Source organism: Purpureocillium takamizusanense, chromosome 9 (assembly GCF_022605165.1).
Source record: "Purpureocillium takamizusanense chromosome 9, complete sequence".
Classification (NCBI taxonomy): domain Eukaryota; kingdom Fungi; phylum Ascomycota; class Sordariomycetes; order Hypocreales; family Ophiocordycipitaceae; genus Purpureocillium; species Purpureocillium takamizusanense.
In genome coordinates this window covers 88,963-103,897 of record NC_063076.1, presented here as the reverse complement: position 1 = coordinate 103,897, position 14,935 = coordinate 88,963, and the positions used below count along the sequence as shown (strand labels likewise).

At 58.0% G+C, this 14,935-nt stretch overlaps 3 protein-coding genes across 3 annotated transcripts; 2 read left to right on the top strand and 1 right to left on the bottom strand.

Annotated features, from left to right (window-relative positions):
• The first annotated feature begins 2,219 nt into the window (after window positions 1-2,219).
• On the top strand, window positions 2,220-3,434 carry JDV02_008806 (uncharacterized protein). The gene is made up of 2 exons (XM_047990437.1): window positions 2,220-2,375; window positions 2,630-3,434. The coding sequence occupies exons 1-2, from the start codon at window positions 2,275-2,277 to the stop codon at window positions 3,003-3,005; spliced, it is 477 nt and encodes a 158-aa protein (XP_047846444.1). The 5' UTR covers window positions 2,220-2,274; the 3' UTR covers window positions 3,006-3,434.
• A 1,960-nt stretch (window positions 3,435-5,394) lies between these two features.
• JDV02_008805 (uncharacterized protein) lies at window positions 5,395-6,670 on the top strand (the record flags this gene model as incomplete). The annotated part of the gene is made up of 2 exons (XM_047990436.1): window positions 5,395-5,804; window positions 5,914-6,670. The coding sequence occupies 2 exons, from the start codon at window positions 5,395-5,397 to the stop codon at window positions 6,668-6,670; spliced, it is 1,167 nt and encodes a 388-aa protein (XP_047846443.1).
• Window positions 6,671-7,002: 332 nt separating this feature from the next.
• On the bottom strand, window positions 7,003-11,029 carry JDV02_008804 (uncharacterized protein). Its single transcript, XM_047990435.1, has 5 exons — window positions 10,706-11,029; window positions 10,350-10,576; window positions 9,999-10,291; window positions 8,286-9,926; window positions 7,003-8,193 (listed from the first exon to the last, which is right to left on the bottom strand). The coding sequence occupies exons 1-5, from the start codon at window positions 10,754-10,756 to the stop codon at window positions 7,118-7,120; spliced, it is 3,288 nt and encodes a 1,095-aa protein (XP_047846442.1). The 5' UTR covers window positions 10,757-11,029; the 3' UTR covers window positions 7,003-7,117.
• Window positions 11,030-14,935: the final 3,906 nt, after the last annotated feature.

Below are 14,935 nucleotides of genomic sequence, written 5' to 3'. Positions count from 1 at the left end.
CAAACGGAAATTCTCGCTGGCCGATAAGTTCTTCCCACTCCGATTTGCTGAAGTTTGCATTTTCCCCGTGACGGTGACTTTTGACTTGAATGACGGCCCAATCCATCCGTTGGCCATTTCGACGCCTATGAAAACCAGATCCTAAGCCGGGATAGCCAAACTGTTGCTCGTTATTGTTGAATAACGATTCAATCTTGTTCTTTAGCGCTCGAGTGTCTGCGGCTTTTGTGCCGTGTTCTTCCAGCATCGAGAGGATGCCTGTAACCCGGGAAGAGTGTGGTTGTGTAAAGCCCTCGATGGGGCCTCAATGGTGAATTGCTTGCGATCCTTTAGGCCCTCTGTTGGCGTAAACCCAACTCTATCTAGTTGGTCAAGGAGAGAGTTGTTCTGAGGCGACTCGGGAGAATTCGAGGGCAGACCACTAGTGCTGGTGACGAGCTGGAACCCTGGGAAGATAGGCCTGATGACGTTATAACAGGTAAGTCCACCTCTGTGCCATTTTGACGATCCTGCCATCCTGTATTCGATGTAGCCCCCTAATGTACCGCAACCGGGCTGAACTCTAGTTGTTGTCTCTCCATCTTGAACCTCGAGGTATTTGCCAACACCAATGTTGCTGCCGAGGTTGACTTTCTGTTGATAGGCATTGCATTTGGGCTGGTAGAGACTGGGGTTCTCAGTTCCTGGTTCGAGGATCTCGGAATAAAAAGCATCTCCCCATTCGATAGAGACATCCACATCCGGGGGTAGCATTTTCCGGATCTCGAACTCGGCAAGATCCCATGCGTTCGTGCGATCGCACTCACGGTCTAGAGTAATCAAAACCGTAAGTGTATTCAAGTCCCGTGGTAGCTTGAACCCTATGCGCAACATCGTCATGGTCTGTAGGAATTGCCAAAGTCCAAAGCTCTTGAGGGTTTCCTTGATAGTAGGCGCCTACGATTTATACTCGTCTAGATGCTTGTCGGCAACACTAATGAACCGGGGGAGTTGTAATTCCTCGGAGATAAGCTCGACATGCACAAGATATCCGTTATTCTGGGGGCCACAGAATCCACTGAATTCGTTGTGATTGTTGATCAAATCTCGACATTGCGTTGCTGCGTACTCCCAAGTGGTGAGATGTGGTAAAGGGCCGTGACGCCGGCGCTGGTTTGCCGACCAAGGAGCTATGATCAGAGCGGTCAAGACTCGAAGTTCTGGCCTCTCTAGGGGCACCCTCCACCATAGGTCTATAGTTCCATCAAAGATTTCATCCTTCTTTTAGATTCCGTTCGGCACGAGAATGGTATCGACAAGTATAGGCGCAATCTGAGAGCGAAAGGTATTGTCGAGAGATTGGGGTAGGCCTCCGAGGCTATCGACGTTATAATAGACCCCCAAACTTAGCGGTAGCTGATAAGAGGGCGGCGTGCAGACGCGAAACTTTTCGGAGAAGATGCCAGGGGCATTGCCTAGGCTCGAGTCGTCTGACTCGAAGGTATTTGCCGCGCTGCGGCGGAAGCGCGCAGATGTCATGACAGTGTTTGATCGACGATGAGGCAGGCAGAAAAAAAGTCAGGCGAGGACAGGCAGGACAGGCAGGACAGGCGGGACAGGCAGGACAGGCAGGACAGGCAGGCGAGGAAGGCGAGGAATGAGGCAGGTACATATAAGGGTCAGAACTCTTCAATTCGTCCTAAATTACATGTAGTAGCTAGGCAGCCATACGAAGGCCCGCCTCTACTCTCGATATTGATAGCAAAAATTCAAGAAGTAATCTTGTCAAAGAGAAAGCATTAAACCTCGACTTATGCACTATAACTTTTTTCCTGCGGCGCCGACGGGCGTGGTTCGTGGAGGATTTGCAGTGGTGGGGGGTGACCTCTAGGAGGAGTCAGCGGACGAAGCCCATGACATCAGCATCTGGTGTGATTGACAGATGAGACAGAGACAGAGATGGAGCCAGTGCCAAAGGTAATGCCTAGCTGTATGTTAAGACGACCTCGTTATCAATTCAAGGCGTTGAGTAGCACAGCCGGGCTAGGTCGTGCTCTCCCTACCTACGAATACTCGTCAATGATACGTAGAGCTGAGTCAGCTGACTGCTTCCATGCTGCTTCCCGTCCCTGCTTATTATCACGGCTTGCATAAAATGTCACACCACTGTCAGCCGCGGGTGATGTGCCGTTGCCATGTGAAAAAAGACACCATCGCCAATATAAAAGACGGAAGCCAACGTCCACGACCACGACCACGGCAATCGGCATATATCGTATCGCACAAAATCGAACCATGGCCAACCAACAAGAAGAGCCCAGGCCACCGCTGCCCCCGTTCACGCTCGAGACGGCGCGCCAGAAGGTCCGAGCCGCCGAAGACGCATGGAACACACGGTAGCTCCCACCCCGCAACTCCCTGTTTCATCGACTCCCCCGGGGCCACACACATGGCGCCGCCACTTGCTTCCATGCCTGCTTTGCCTCTCTGTCCGTCTTTCTGTCCGTCTGTCGGTCTGTCTGTCCTTCCTCGGATTGACGGGCACCTGACCTGACCTGGCTTGACTTTGAATGACTGACACGTACGTCCCTGCCTTTACGCACGTTCACCATTAGGCTGACGAGCAAAAATGATGCGGCACGTCCGGCAGGGACCCGTCGCGCGTCAAGATGGCCTACACGCCCGACTCCATCTGGCGCAACCGCTCCACCTTCCTGCAGGGGCGCGACGCCATCGAGGCCTTCCTCACGGACAAGTGGTCCCGCGAGAAGGGCTACCGGCTGCGCAAGGAGCTCTTCGCCTTTGAGGGGGACCGCATCGCGGTGCAGTTCTGGTACGAGTGGCACGACGCCGAGGCGGGGCAGTGGTGGCGCACGTACGGGCTCGAGGACTGGACGTTTGCGCCCGACGGGCTGATGCGCAAGAGGCAGATGAGCGGCAATGACGTCGCGATTGCCGAGGAGGAGAGGTGGTTCAAGGACGGCGTCGATGTCCACGACGTGGACATTTCGGAGAAGCATTGGTAGGGGTTGGTTTAGTAGTAGGTCGGTCACATTTGATGTATTGATGTAGAGGGAAAAAGGTCCTGGTTGCTTCATGTTGCTGCTGCTGCTGCTGGCCCCCTTCCCCGTCTCATATGTGCCCGCAACGGACATGTGTGCACGTTGGCGGGCTCCAGACTCGTGCTTGCTGGCAGAAGAAGAGAAGTAAAAGCATTGGCAGCACAGGTGTCCCTGCGGAGAGAGCACCCGTGCAGCAGCGGGTGCTGTGTGCCCAAGGCAGCACGGGAGAGTCGTTTCTAGTTGACGCTTCGAAGGAATCGCACAAGGAGCGGCGGCGGGAGAGGGTTGAGACGAGAGAGCCATGTGCGGTAAGTGGCCTCGGTTATGGCAAGGGAAGCCAGGTCTGCCGGGTATACAGCAGGTGCATGCGTAACACTCCCGTGTACATGTTTGCCCAAGATTCCACTCCCACTGTGCAGTGATCTTCATCCCTCGCAGGCGGTGAGGAGGTTGAGGTTACTCTCAACTGTTGGCCGGCGGTATTGGAAGCTAGCAGTACGAGGCCTGCTACGCGTCTCATGCATGACCGTCATACTCGGCCAGGGCACGGTTGAAGCCGCAGTGATCGATGTGAAGTGTGTCTGTCACGCAAGCGTTGGTCGGGACCAAGCGGCTCCGCGTAAGCCGCGGATCAAGGCACCCCGATCAACATGACCGTAGCGGGGGGATAGTGAAGAATGGTCTTGTGCACGGTAGAGGGACGGTTCAAGTTTGCGCGCACGGCATGTATTCAAATGTGGTTCATGAGTCTATCTCCCGCGAGGCCTCGATAACGTGACCGGCCACCGCACTTCCTTGGTCCCCATGTCTCTAGACACGTCCTCAGCCGCCATGGAATGACACCAGAGTTCGGCAGCTCTGCTACAAGGCCGACCAATCTGGTTCCAACGAGCTCAACAAGAAAAGTCAAAGGAAACGTAGTCATTGACGAGGTCTACGGCACAGTAATGTCGAGCACATCAGCCTTTACGGGAACTGCTACGTATTCGCCGTATATATTAACGGTAGACCGGCTTCGACTCTAGTCGGTAAACCGGTTCCGCATGCAGTCAATACCTCGACGACGAGAGGGCGAAGCCGTTGGCGTCGAACAAGACCGACGATGCTGCATGTGAAGGCATATCCGATCAGAGCCGGCACACGCACAGCTTCCAGGCACAGAGTCATGGCCAAATCGGCCAGCCTTCCTATCAGCGGGGCCCACAGGAGCTGCCTCGATGCGACCAGACATACAGGCGTTGACCGTGTCTGACAGCACCAGAATGTCCTGGCTTCGATTGGGAGCGGCCCGTTCCTAGCCATGGTGGACACGAGAGGATAACCCACTCCTTTATATCGAGGGCCCTCCACTCGTAAGCCCAAGCAAGAAGTGAGGAACATAATCCCCGGTGATCGTCCTCCAATGCCCTATTGTGACGCTTCGCGGCTGCCTTGTGGGTGCATGAAACGAGGAGGACGCGAGCTTTGCATGCGGCGGCTTGTGCACCGGCATCAGAGCGCGTTCGCTCCATGCACCTTGGGTCGAATCAGAGATATGTTCTTGACAGGCGACGTGCGGTCGAAACGAAGGGGGGCCCGTCACGGCCGGTAGTGTTTTGCCGAAGCGTGGACGAAAGGGGAGGGGGGGGGGCGAACATGAGCTAACTAGTCAGAGGCGACATACAATACTAGGCCCAGCAGCACGAGTCTTAGCACCGAAGAACGAACATACATACATACCACTCATGGCTGAGCACGCCAAGGACACAGTTCCTGAAACGAGCCGCGTTGGTGGGATGACACACTGCATGGCCAGAAAATAGCACCGGGCGGCGCATGTCGTGCAGTCACGGACGATTGGCTTGCGGGATGGCTTGTGAGTGGGCACCCACGAACGCCTCATGGGACCAAGCACAGACTCACAACGCAGTTTTCCCCCTAACCAAGTTGTCTGTCCTCTGACATAGGAGGGGAGAGGAGGACGGGCCACGATGTTGATGCTTCACGCTTTCAACCCAGACTCCAGAATTTTGGCGCAGAATAGGGTGCACAGCCAACAGGGCGTCCCCGTCGGGGGGGGGGGGGGTGTCGCAATGGCAGTCCACTGCCCTCGACTCATCCCGCGCGCGGCCCCCTTATGAAGGGCCCATGGTCCGCTCGCTCACTGTCTCCTCCTCTTCCTCCTCCTAGGGACGGACCAGACTCGACTTGAGGAGCGAGCGAGCGAGCGAGAGAGAGACTCGATGCTTTGCTTCCTACTTGCTGTTGCGCCGTGCCCCGTGAGTCACTGACATCTTGCACGCCAGACAAAGCACCAGCTCTGGAAACCCGTCGTTACCGTTTATTTTTTTTGGCCATTATCGATACCCTCGCCATGCCCTTTGCGGCGGCCGTCTTATTACCCTGGGTCGTCGTCGTCCTCGGCCTGGGGGGCAGCAGCAGCAGCAGTGGGCCGTCACTCGGCGCCGCCTTGATCATACCCTCCGGCAGCAGCGATGAGAACCCAGCCAAGCCCGTCATCACGCCGCCGCCGGCGTTTCCCCTCAACCCTCGGGGCGAATACTCGGCCCTGTCGTCGACGTGCGGCTACCTCAACGGCGACCCGCGGAAGCCTCGCTTCGCCCCCTCGGGCTCGGCGTGCAACTGGAGCTCCACGTACTGGGGCTTCTGCGCGACGTCGGACCTGGACAAGTGCACGATATACGCCACGTGTATCGATAGTTATGGCTGTTCGGGCGGGTGTCCGGGGCCGACGAAGACAAAGGACAACACGGCAATCACTTGGTCAGTTAACAGTCTCATCTATCTATCATGGAGGAAAACTCTATGAGTAAAATAGATTCCAGGGACGGGTAAAGCTGACTGTGGTGGTGCGTGGATTATCATCGAACAGCCCCTCTGGACAGTACTGCTCGACCGCCTTGTTGAGTTACAATGTCCAGCAGACCAATGCCATTGGGTCGTACACGTTCGTCACCTGCGGCGTCGAGGCCGCGACCGCCCACTACATCGTATCGCCGACGATGCTCCTGGTCGACACGTCGGCGATTCCCACCAACAGCAACGCGCCCACGCAGGGGCAGCAGGGCACTGCGACGAACAAGGGCGCCTCGCCCGAGGGCGGCGGCGCGGCCACATCTTCCGCGCAGCCCAGCGCCATAGCATCCGGCGGCGGCCAGCAGCAGTCAACCTCTGTCGGGGCCATCGCCGGCGGTGTCGTGGGCGCCTTGGCCGTGTTGTGCGGCGTGGCCCTCGCCGTGTTCTTCATCGTGAGGAGACAGCGCCGCAAGGTTGAGGAGGAGAAGAAGAATAGGATGAAGGCGCAAGGCGCTCTTGGCGGCGGTGGCGGCGGCGACGTGGAGGGGCCTATTCCGGTGGACGACGATCAGATGGACGACAAGACGCACATCGTCGCCATCGGATACAAGGCGGGCCACGACGACTCGCCGTTTGGCGCCGACGCCGACGCCCGGAGCGAGCTCCCCGGCGATGTCATGAGCCGCGACTCGCCGGGCCCGGGAGACATACGGAGCATGTGCTTCAGCATGCCGCCGTCGAGGACGGACTCGGTCACGTTGCCCCCCTGGGCGGCCTCGGAGCTGCCCGTGCAGTATTCCAGGATGTCGCATCGCGCCGAGATGCCCGGCTAATATCGGTCGGACTCTTTGTTATCGGTACAGGCAGCGCCGGACGACGTCCTCTCTCCCTCCCCTTTCATCACCCGCTGTGGGAGGGGAGAGTCCAACAACAACCCCCGGATCGCAATTTTGGGAAATCATATTTCGCGGATCGACTAGACTGGAGTTTGTCCCTGTTCAAGCCCCAAAAGCCCAGGCGTTGAACAGTCAAGTCATTGCACGTTGAGACTGGGCAAGTAATCCTGTGCTGTGCTGCCCAAGGGGAACATGAAGGCGGCGGCTGAGTACATATATATACGCTCGAACACTCCAACGCTCGAAACAAAGACCTGGCTGGGCTGCATGTGGGGAGGGCGCTGATGCCATGCCATTACGATTATCATGATCCGAATTAATATCTACTTGTACATATGAATTCAGAGCAGAACCCCAGTCTGGTGTCCGGGCTTTGCCTCATGTTCACAGCATCAGTCTCGGCTCATGGAGTGGCGCCTCGTCAAAGAAGACTGTGATCCTGCCCTTGTCGTCCATGATGGCCGCCGTGTCTGCAATGGGCGTGTATTTCCTCGTGTGTGCCACCTCCTGCCGACTGACCCTGGCCTCGTCCCGGGGGATCCAGAGCGTCGGCCGGGGCGCCCATACCTCGGGCGGCGTGAACTCGCAGAAGCGCTTCCGCGGGCCCGGCGGGTATTCGATCTTGGGCCGGTCCTTTTCTTCCGGCTCGATCAGGGCCTCGCGCAGCGCGACAAAGTCCTCATACTCTTCGGGATGCAGCCACCGCGCGACGAGGCCGGGGGGCTTTTCCGGATCCCGCTTCGCGCCCGTCCACAGCGCCACCTTGTCGAAGGCGTCGGGGATGCCGGAGCGCGATGCCTCGGACTGCATTTTGGACTTGGTGACGTGCTTGAGCCACTCGGTGAGGGTGGCCTTGATGCTCCCCGCGCCTTCGAGCGCCCGCTCGCCCGTCACGATGTGCTCGTCTTCCTCGTCTTCTGTGTCGATCCCCTCATCGTCCTCATCCATGAAGTCGTCGTTGTCACCGTCGCCGCGCCCGTCCATCTCCTCCTCCTCGCCAAACGTCTGCGTGGCATCATAGTAGTCGGTGTTCGCCCCCGTGGCCCCGTCCCCTTCCTCGGCGGCGCGCGCCCTCGCCAGCTCTCGCGCCCGCTCTTCCGCCTCACGCTCCTCGCGCTGTACGTCGGGCTCCATCGCCAGCGTCTGTGGGAGATTTTGCAACAGCGGGGCGATGGCATCGCCTAGGGACAGGTGCACCAGTCCCGTGAAGAGGAAGAACATGACCATCATGGCCAGTGGGCCGAACGACAGGTGCAGCGCGAACAGACCGATCAGGCAGATCTCGGCTAGGTAGAGGCCAATGATGAGATGCAGGAGCGCACGGGGATAGAAGAGACCCTTGCTGTCAAAGTCGGAATCGTAGACGTAGAGGAGGTTGTATCGCCAGACGATGCGCATGGCCGCCATGCCACCGGCGGCGAAGACGAGAATGAGAGGCGCGATGCAGGCGTAGCTCATGGCTGCGATGGACGGTCCGAGTCAGCACACACACACACGCACGGCGGAATATATATCCCAAGCACGGGAGGGCATCATCAGTGAGGGAGCATACCAATCACGCCCATGTTGGCAAAGACGGGAAACACGCCGCCCCATTGCGCCGGCCGCAACCGGCGCCACGCCCTGTATCGCGTGCGTGGCAGGCTGCTCATCTTGTCCAGCCCGTAATGCCGTATCAGGGGGAACACATGCAACAGATTAGTCCCGCTGCTGGCGAGGCACTGGATGAGAATGTACGACAGGTAAAAGTTGGACGCCATGGGCAGGTTCGTGGCCAGGATGTCCTTGGCCTTGATGGGGTTCTGGAGGATGTCGGTGAAGGCAGCCGACGCCGCCGAGGTAAGGGTCGTGATGAGAAAGACCTGGACGACCTGGAAGGCAAAGTAGCCGTTCTGGACGAACAGCTCGACCATGGTGACGGTCGGGATGCCGGCGACCCTGCCGCAGAAGCGCAGCAAGATGGGCACCGCCGCCATCCACAGGGACAGGGCAATGGCCGGCACGAAGCCTTGGAGGAAGTTGACGACGAAGGACGGCAGCTTGAGCAGCCATGACAGCACGATGATGTTCTTGGCCAGGAAGTCGATCTGCGATATGAGGCCGATGGCGGCCGACGGGATGGACCAGAAGATGACGGCGAGGGTGACGAGGGACAGCACCAGGAAGCGCCGCGCGATGCGCTCCCACCAGGACATGCGCAGCGACTTCCAGATGACCTCGTCGGGCCGCACGCCCAGCAGGCGCGACGACATCTGCAGCGGCCGGTGATGCACGAGCACCTGGTGCGCCGCCTGCGCGCTCTCCTGGGTGCGGAACTCGATGAAGGCCGCGGGCAGCGTCGCGCCCTCGCCGCGGCGGACCTGCTTGCGCATCTTGTAGATTTGCACGTTGAGCTCGCGCAGACGGTTGCGCGTCCACCGGATGGTGTCGACGCGACGCAAAAAGTTGCCCAGGGGGCGGTGATACGGCCGCTGCTCAACGGGGAGGTACTGCGCCGCGACGGAGCCCCTGACGTCGGCAAGCTTCGGGTCGAGCCCGTACGGATGCGTGTATTCGTCGTCGTCGTCATCCTTTTTCGTCTCGCCCGTGTCGGTTCTCACCACGTGGACTGCCTCATCGGCCTCGGCGTCCTTCTCGTCTGCCTCCATCGCGGCCACACCGGGAAGCTCAACCACGATGCAGCCTCCCCGGTCCACAACCTGGCTGTCGTCGCTCATCGAGTTCGTGCCCACCGTGACAAGGTCCTGTTGCGACGTGATGGAGTCCGAGTGGGGTATTTGCGGCGGGCTTGCGCCGTGCTGCTTCATCTCGTGCGTCTCTGACGATGCCAGCATCTTCTTCGCCCGCTTCGCCTCCTTTGCCTCCTTCTTGGCCGTCTTCCTCGCCCACTTCACCCTCGCCGCGTTGGCTTTTCGAATGAGTTCCACCTCGGCCTTTTCTAGGCGCATGGCGGTCTGCTCGCGCTCCTTGACCATGTTGGCCAGGGCCTTGGTCGTCCGTGGGATGGTGACGCGCTTCACCTGGTCGCCATACAGCTTCCGAAGACGTCGTTCGTTGAGATAGGACTGCGGCACGCACTGCAAGAGAATCGTGCGCGACGAGATGCGATCGGCGTAGTACGGGGACGACAGGTATGCCTGGCGGATGTTGATGTAGTATATGCACTCGCGCACAATCATGTAGAGGACAAACCCTGGGGCGCGCGCGCGTCAGCAAAGAGGCGACACACGCCGAAGCAAATGCACAACGAGAGAAGAGTGCCCACCGAAGAAAGTCCATGCCATGAACGCGTGGGCATAGAGCCGACCCGAGTCCTTGACATTGCCAATGGTCAACAAGTCGAGCTCCGTGAGCCCGCCGCCACCGGTCGCGTGGATGGGGAAAAGAACTGGCCAAAGGATGAGGCAGCCTCCCACGCAAATGTTCCTCAGCACTTTGAGGAAGCGCAGGAAGAAGAAGGCATCCAGCGAGCCGTTATTGAGGACCACGGTGTCCGAGACCTTGAAGAACGGCACGACCCAGTTGAACCATCCTGACGGGAGCGCCTTGCTTGGTAGCCTTGCTTTGGTGAGCCCAGGGGCCGAGAACGACGGTCGAAGAGGGCACGGGGACTTACTCTGGCGCTCGTAGGGCAGCTATGGTCCGAGGCGCGTACACGCGAATGCATTTGCGCCGTAGCGTGACGAAGACGATGATACACACGGCGACATAGATGGCAATGGGAATGAATGTGGCGCCTAGCTTGCCCAGCGACGACGTCTTGTTGTTGGCCGACGTGCTGAGCGTCCCGCCGCCGGACGAGTCTTCTCTGCCGGACCCGACACGCGGGTCCTTGCCACCTTTCTACCGTCCATCCAGTTAGCCCTCAGATGCTTCTCTTTCTTTCTTTGTCGCTCTGGTGCGGCCGACTGAGCGTCGTCTCCCAACCGCACCGCGACATCCATGCGCGAGAGGGGAGGAGGGGAGCCGTACAAAAATGTCGAGAAAGCCTCGACCCTCAAGCAGGTTGCCGAGGGCGGCCATGGCGGCGGGAGGAGGGTGTTTGGGAGGGGGATTCGCGTCGATGAAGGCGGCGGCGGCGGCGGCGGTGGCGGGGTCGGGTGTCGAGTCAGACGATACTGGCAGAATCCAGTACCCGTAGAGGCTGCATCGTCGTCGAGCCACGAAGCTGGCTGTACAGGTCGACGGAGCGGCGGATGGAAAAAGAGAGACGGGCCAAACTGAAAGAAGAACGGGATCGATGTCCCAGCAACAGCAATGCACAGCAGAAGCGGGTGAAGGACGGCGGTGGTGGTGGGTTGGAGCAACGGTCAACGGGGGAGAAGAGGAGGAAGAAGAAACACCTGCCAATCCCACCACCACTTCGTGCGCCCCGGGCTTAGCTCTCGCCGAAGTGGACGTCAATCGTGCGCTAGGGGGATTGCTTTTGCCATTTCTGTGACCCCTGGACCCTGTGGCCCGCCATCAAAGGGGGCTTTGGGGGGGAGAGAGAGGGGGGGGATGGCCAGAGGCCTCACCCGCCAATCGGAGGACCCATCTTTGCCCTGAGCTGGACGATGGGGTGGGCGCGGGATCGGCAATTGGCCGCTACGGCCCACAGCGATCATGGTGGTGGTGCCTGGAACGGCGGCCGACAAGACTCCTTCCTCATCGTGAGCTTGATCCCTGATGAGAAGGGAAGCCCTCGTCTGCAAGACACATCAGCCGTACGGCTCCCACCTGCCTCATTTTCAACGTACGGACGTGCTGCTAGCAGTCATTGAGCAGTTGAATGCGTTGACAAGAGAGCGAACGTTGAACATGAAGCCTTCAACGCCAGGCACACACGTCCAGCCACTACGCCCCCCCGCCCACGACCGAAACAGTGGAGCGCCCGAGATCCGGCCCCCTGTCGTCGGAAGAATCACTGCGTGCCAGAGATCGATGCTCCGTACACCTGTGTGCTGGGAACGAGTTACTTTGCACATGATAATAATGAGTTGAGTTGCCGACCTTGGACTCCGACAACACACATGACCATGTTTGCCCCGGTTGTGTCAAGGGCAGCATCCTCACTCGGGGCGCCGCCACGGCAGGGAATGCTGGCACTTACCACGGATTGGGGCGATCAGCCCTGTGTCATCCCGTTGCACAGGCCAAAAAATGACGTGTCACGTCTTTTCGCGGTCGTCGTGTCGTGTGTCGGTGACGCGCCCCCTCCGTCTGCATGCCGCTACTAACGGGACACGAAAGCATGCATTGACAGGCCACACGACTGCAGGGCCATCATCATCTCACGCACGCCAACGTCGGTCCTAGGTACGTAGGGCCAAGCGAGCGAGCGATGAAATGCTTTCTAAACCCCCAACGAGACGCCAACGACCACGGGCGTTATCGTGGAACGAACGAACGAGTCAAGAAACTGGGGCGGCCTGGAGCCATCCCTGGCTAGCCCAAACCTTCTTGTGCCGCCTGCAGCGGTCCGGCCGACCGACACCACCACCCACCCGCGAATCCAGGCACTGACTGGGTCTTCTACTAACTACTAGCGGCACGTATGATTTGCCCGCCGCAAGTGAGCCGCGACAGATTATCGGTTGTCGAGTTGTGGGATGGGAAGCCATCGAAACGACATGTCGATATACATGCTCGCGAACCTGAGCTTCCTGACGCGCCTGAGCGCCGACGTCTTGACCGAGTAGCGCGTCTTCTAAGGCTACGGGGCGGGCTAGGGCTTCGAGCTACTCATGACCCTCGCTACTATCCTATTCGGCTTCGCGCTCGCCGGCCTCTCGGAGTCGCTCGTCGTCGAGCCGCCGGAGCTGCTCTGGCCGGGCGTGCTAGGCGATGCGGCGCTTCACTCGGCGCTGCACAGGCCTAGATCTTTATCTTCTAGCCAGTAGGCCTCCTCCTCCTCCTCCTCCTCCTCTTCTTCTTCTTCCTCCGAGTATATTCGTCTCCTATTGCCATTACTACCGACTTACGTACATAGAGTTTACCTCCCCCCCTGAGTCGGTCGGCTTATGCCTTAAGCAACCAAGTTCCGAAAGGGTTATATAGCCGGATTTTTGCATACTTTAGGTAGTTGAGAGAGCAGTTTTTAAAGCTTTATTCCTATTGGCCTAAACTTATTTTTATCTCACAATCTACTGGCGTTTTCCCTACTATTACTATTACGTCGTTTCCCCCTCCCCCTTCCTCTACGGCTGGAGGCCGGTGCTACTGCCGGTGCCTCTAAGCTAGCTCAATAGCTAGAGACCCGTACTGATGTTAAGACCGCTGAGGGCTCCGTTCCTCAAGGCTCGGTGTGCAAAGCAGTGCTGCCATGCATTCCCCTGTATACATACTGTATATTGTATTGTACATACGGTAGCCAGGGACCGAGGACGATATAGCGTGTTGGCGGCCCCGTCTCCGGTCCGTTGCTTCATCACACGATGCGTTGCCAATGCAAATGGGCCGTCTATGGATGCTCTGGCGCGTAACTGCAACCATGGCGTGCGCAAGGTGGCTGCCGGTTCGACAGGCCGCGGCAATGCTCCTTATCCGTAGGTAAGAGCCCCAAACCAGACAGAGCACGGGCATCTTCAGCCGGCCTTTTCCTCTTCAACATGAAACATCCCCAACGGAACCAAGCGTTCTTATCAAACGATGCTTTGTGAAAAAAATGGCTAATATCTTACAGCATGCCCGTCTTCAAAACGCCAAGTGTCCATTTCTATTGGACTAGGCAACAATAAACCGCCTCTCGCGAGCATATAAAACGAGCGGTGCCGACCTGGCCCAGCAGCAGGTGTTTGCTGTTCCACTCCGTTGACTCTAGAAGGTGCCGGGCCCGACCATTTTCATTCTGCTGCCATCACGCTTTTTACTTGCGCCAACCTCGAGTTTCTGCACGTCTTGCTTCCATCTCAATCCTCACAACATGATGCCGGCCGCCCTGCTCGCGCTCTTGCTCCTCCATGCCAGCGCACCATGCGTCCGCGCCGGCCTCCCCGTATACGATATGCCTTATTTCAAAGACAAAGGCCAGGCCCAAGAATATGCCGACGAGAAAAACTTGAGCGCCCCGAACGAGGTACCAATCTAAGATTATGATCTTTCTTCTCACTTATCCATTCATTTACATGTATTGGATAGGTCTAGAGGCTGCGGAGCGCTAACTAATGGGTCGAACCATGAAACCCCATAGTGTAACGTTAGGGACCAGACGTGCGAGTATACGAGATATAGCGTCGCACCGCCATCCGATAAGGGACAACAACGACCCTCCAGAATCTACCCTTATATTATCTTTAAGATTATAAAGGCACAAAGGAAACCCCAATGTCAGTATGGAAAGGTAAGCAATGCGTGCATATATAAAGTCGGCCATCGCGCTGTTGCTAATGTTACAATTTCACAACGGCTCTTAGTGCACCGAGGGGGGCAGCTGCCAGGTGTACATGCACCATACATACAATAAGCTTATGGTAGACTGTTCCTAGCAAAAGACGGGATGACAGGGGTTGTTGACTGTTGAGACAGCCGCCGTTGAAGGAGCGCAGGTTGAACATGCGGCGGAAGAGGGTCTACGTCAGGGGTCAACGAGGTTGGCGACGATGATTGCCGTCGAGGATTCGCGAGTGTACCAGAACGTCTAGGCTTAGTTGGGAAAGACTGCAATGAAACGCTTGGGACTCCGAAACCATCAATACTCGTCATTCGTGAAGGGAAACGCCCCGTCTGGTGCCCCCCGAGATTCGTCTTCAGGGAGCCTGAAAAGTCCTGGTGACGAAAGGCAATGCATCGGTTGCACCACGTGTCAAGAGCCGACAGCCAAGCGAATGTGACGTGCCAAATTCTTGGTGGTGGCCTTTTGGTTGGCGTCCCAGACATACATAACTCACCCCCACGCTCTCAGCCTGCCGCGTGCATGCCGAGCACGTGCAGCTCCCAGCCGTTTGCTGTAGCATTGTCTCGGACGCGACATTACCCGCTTGACAAACTGAAGATGCCTTGGTGCGCACTTGATTAGACATTGTGGCACTTGTAGCACTTGGCACCCCTTGGACGTTGCATGGATCCGCTCTAGACGGTGGGTCGTGTTCGTATAGCAGACTACGTACATGAAAGCTGCTGGTAGCACTTGGTAGATACTCGCGGCTAATATATACAGATCAAAAATAAAGTTGTTGACGATCGATGGCGCTCTCGCTCGGCCGCGCGTCTCAGTCGCTCTCC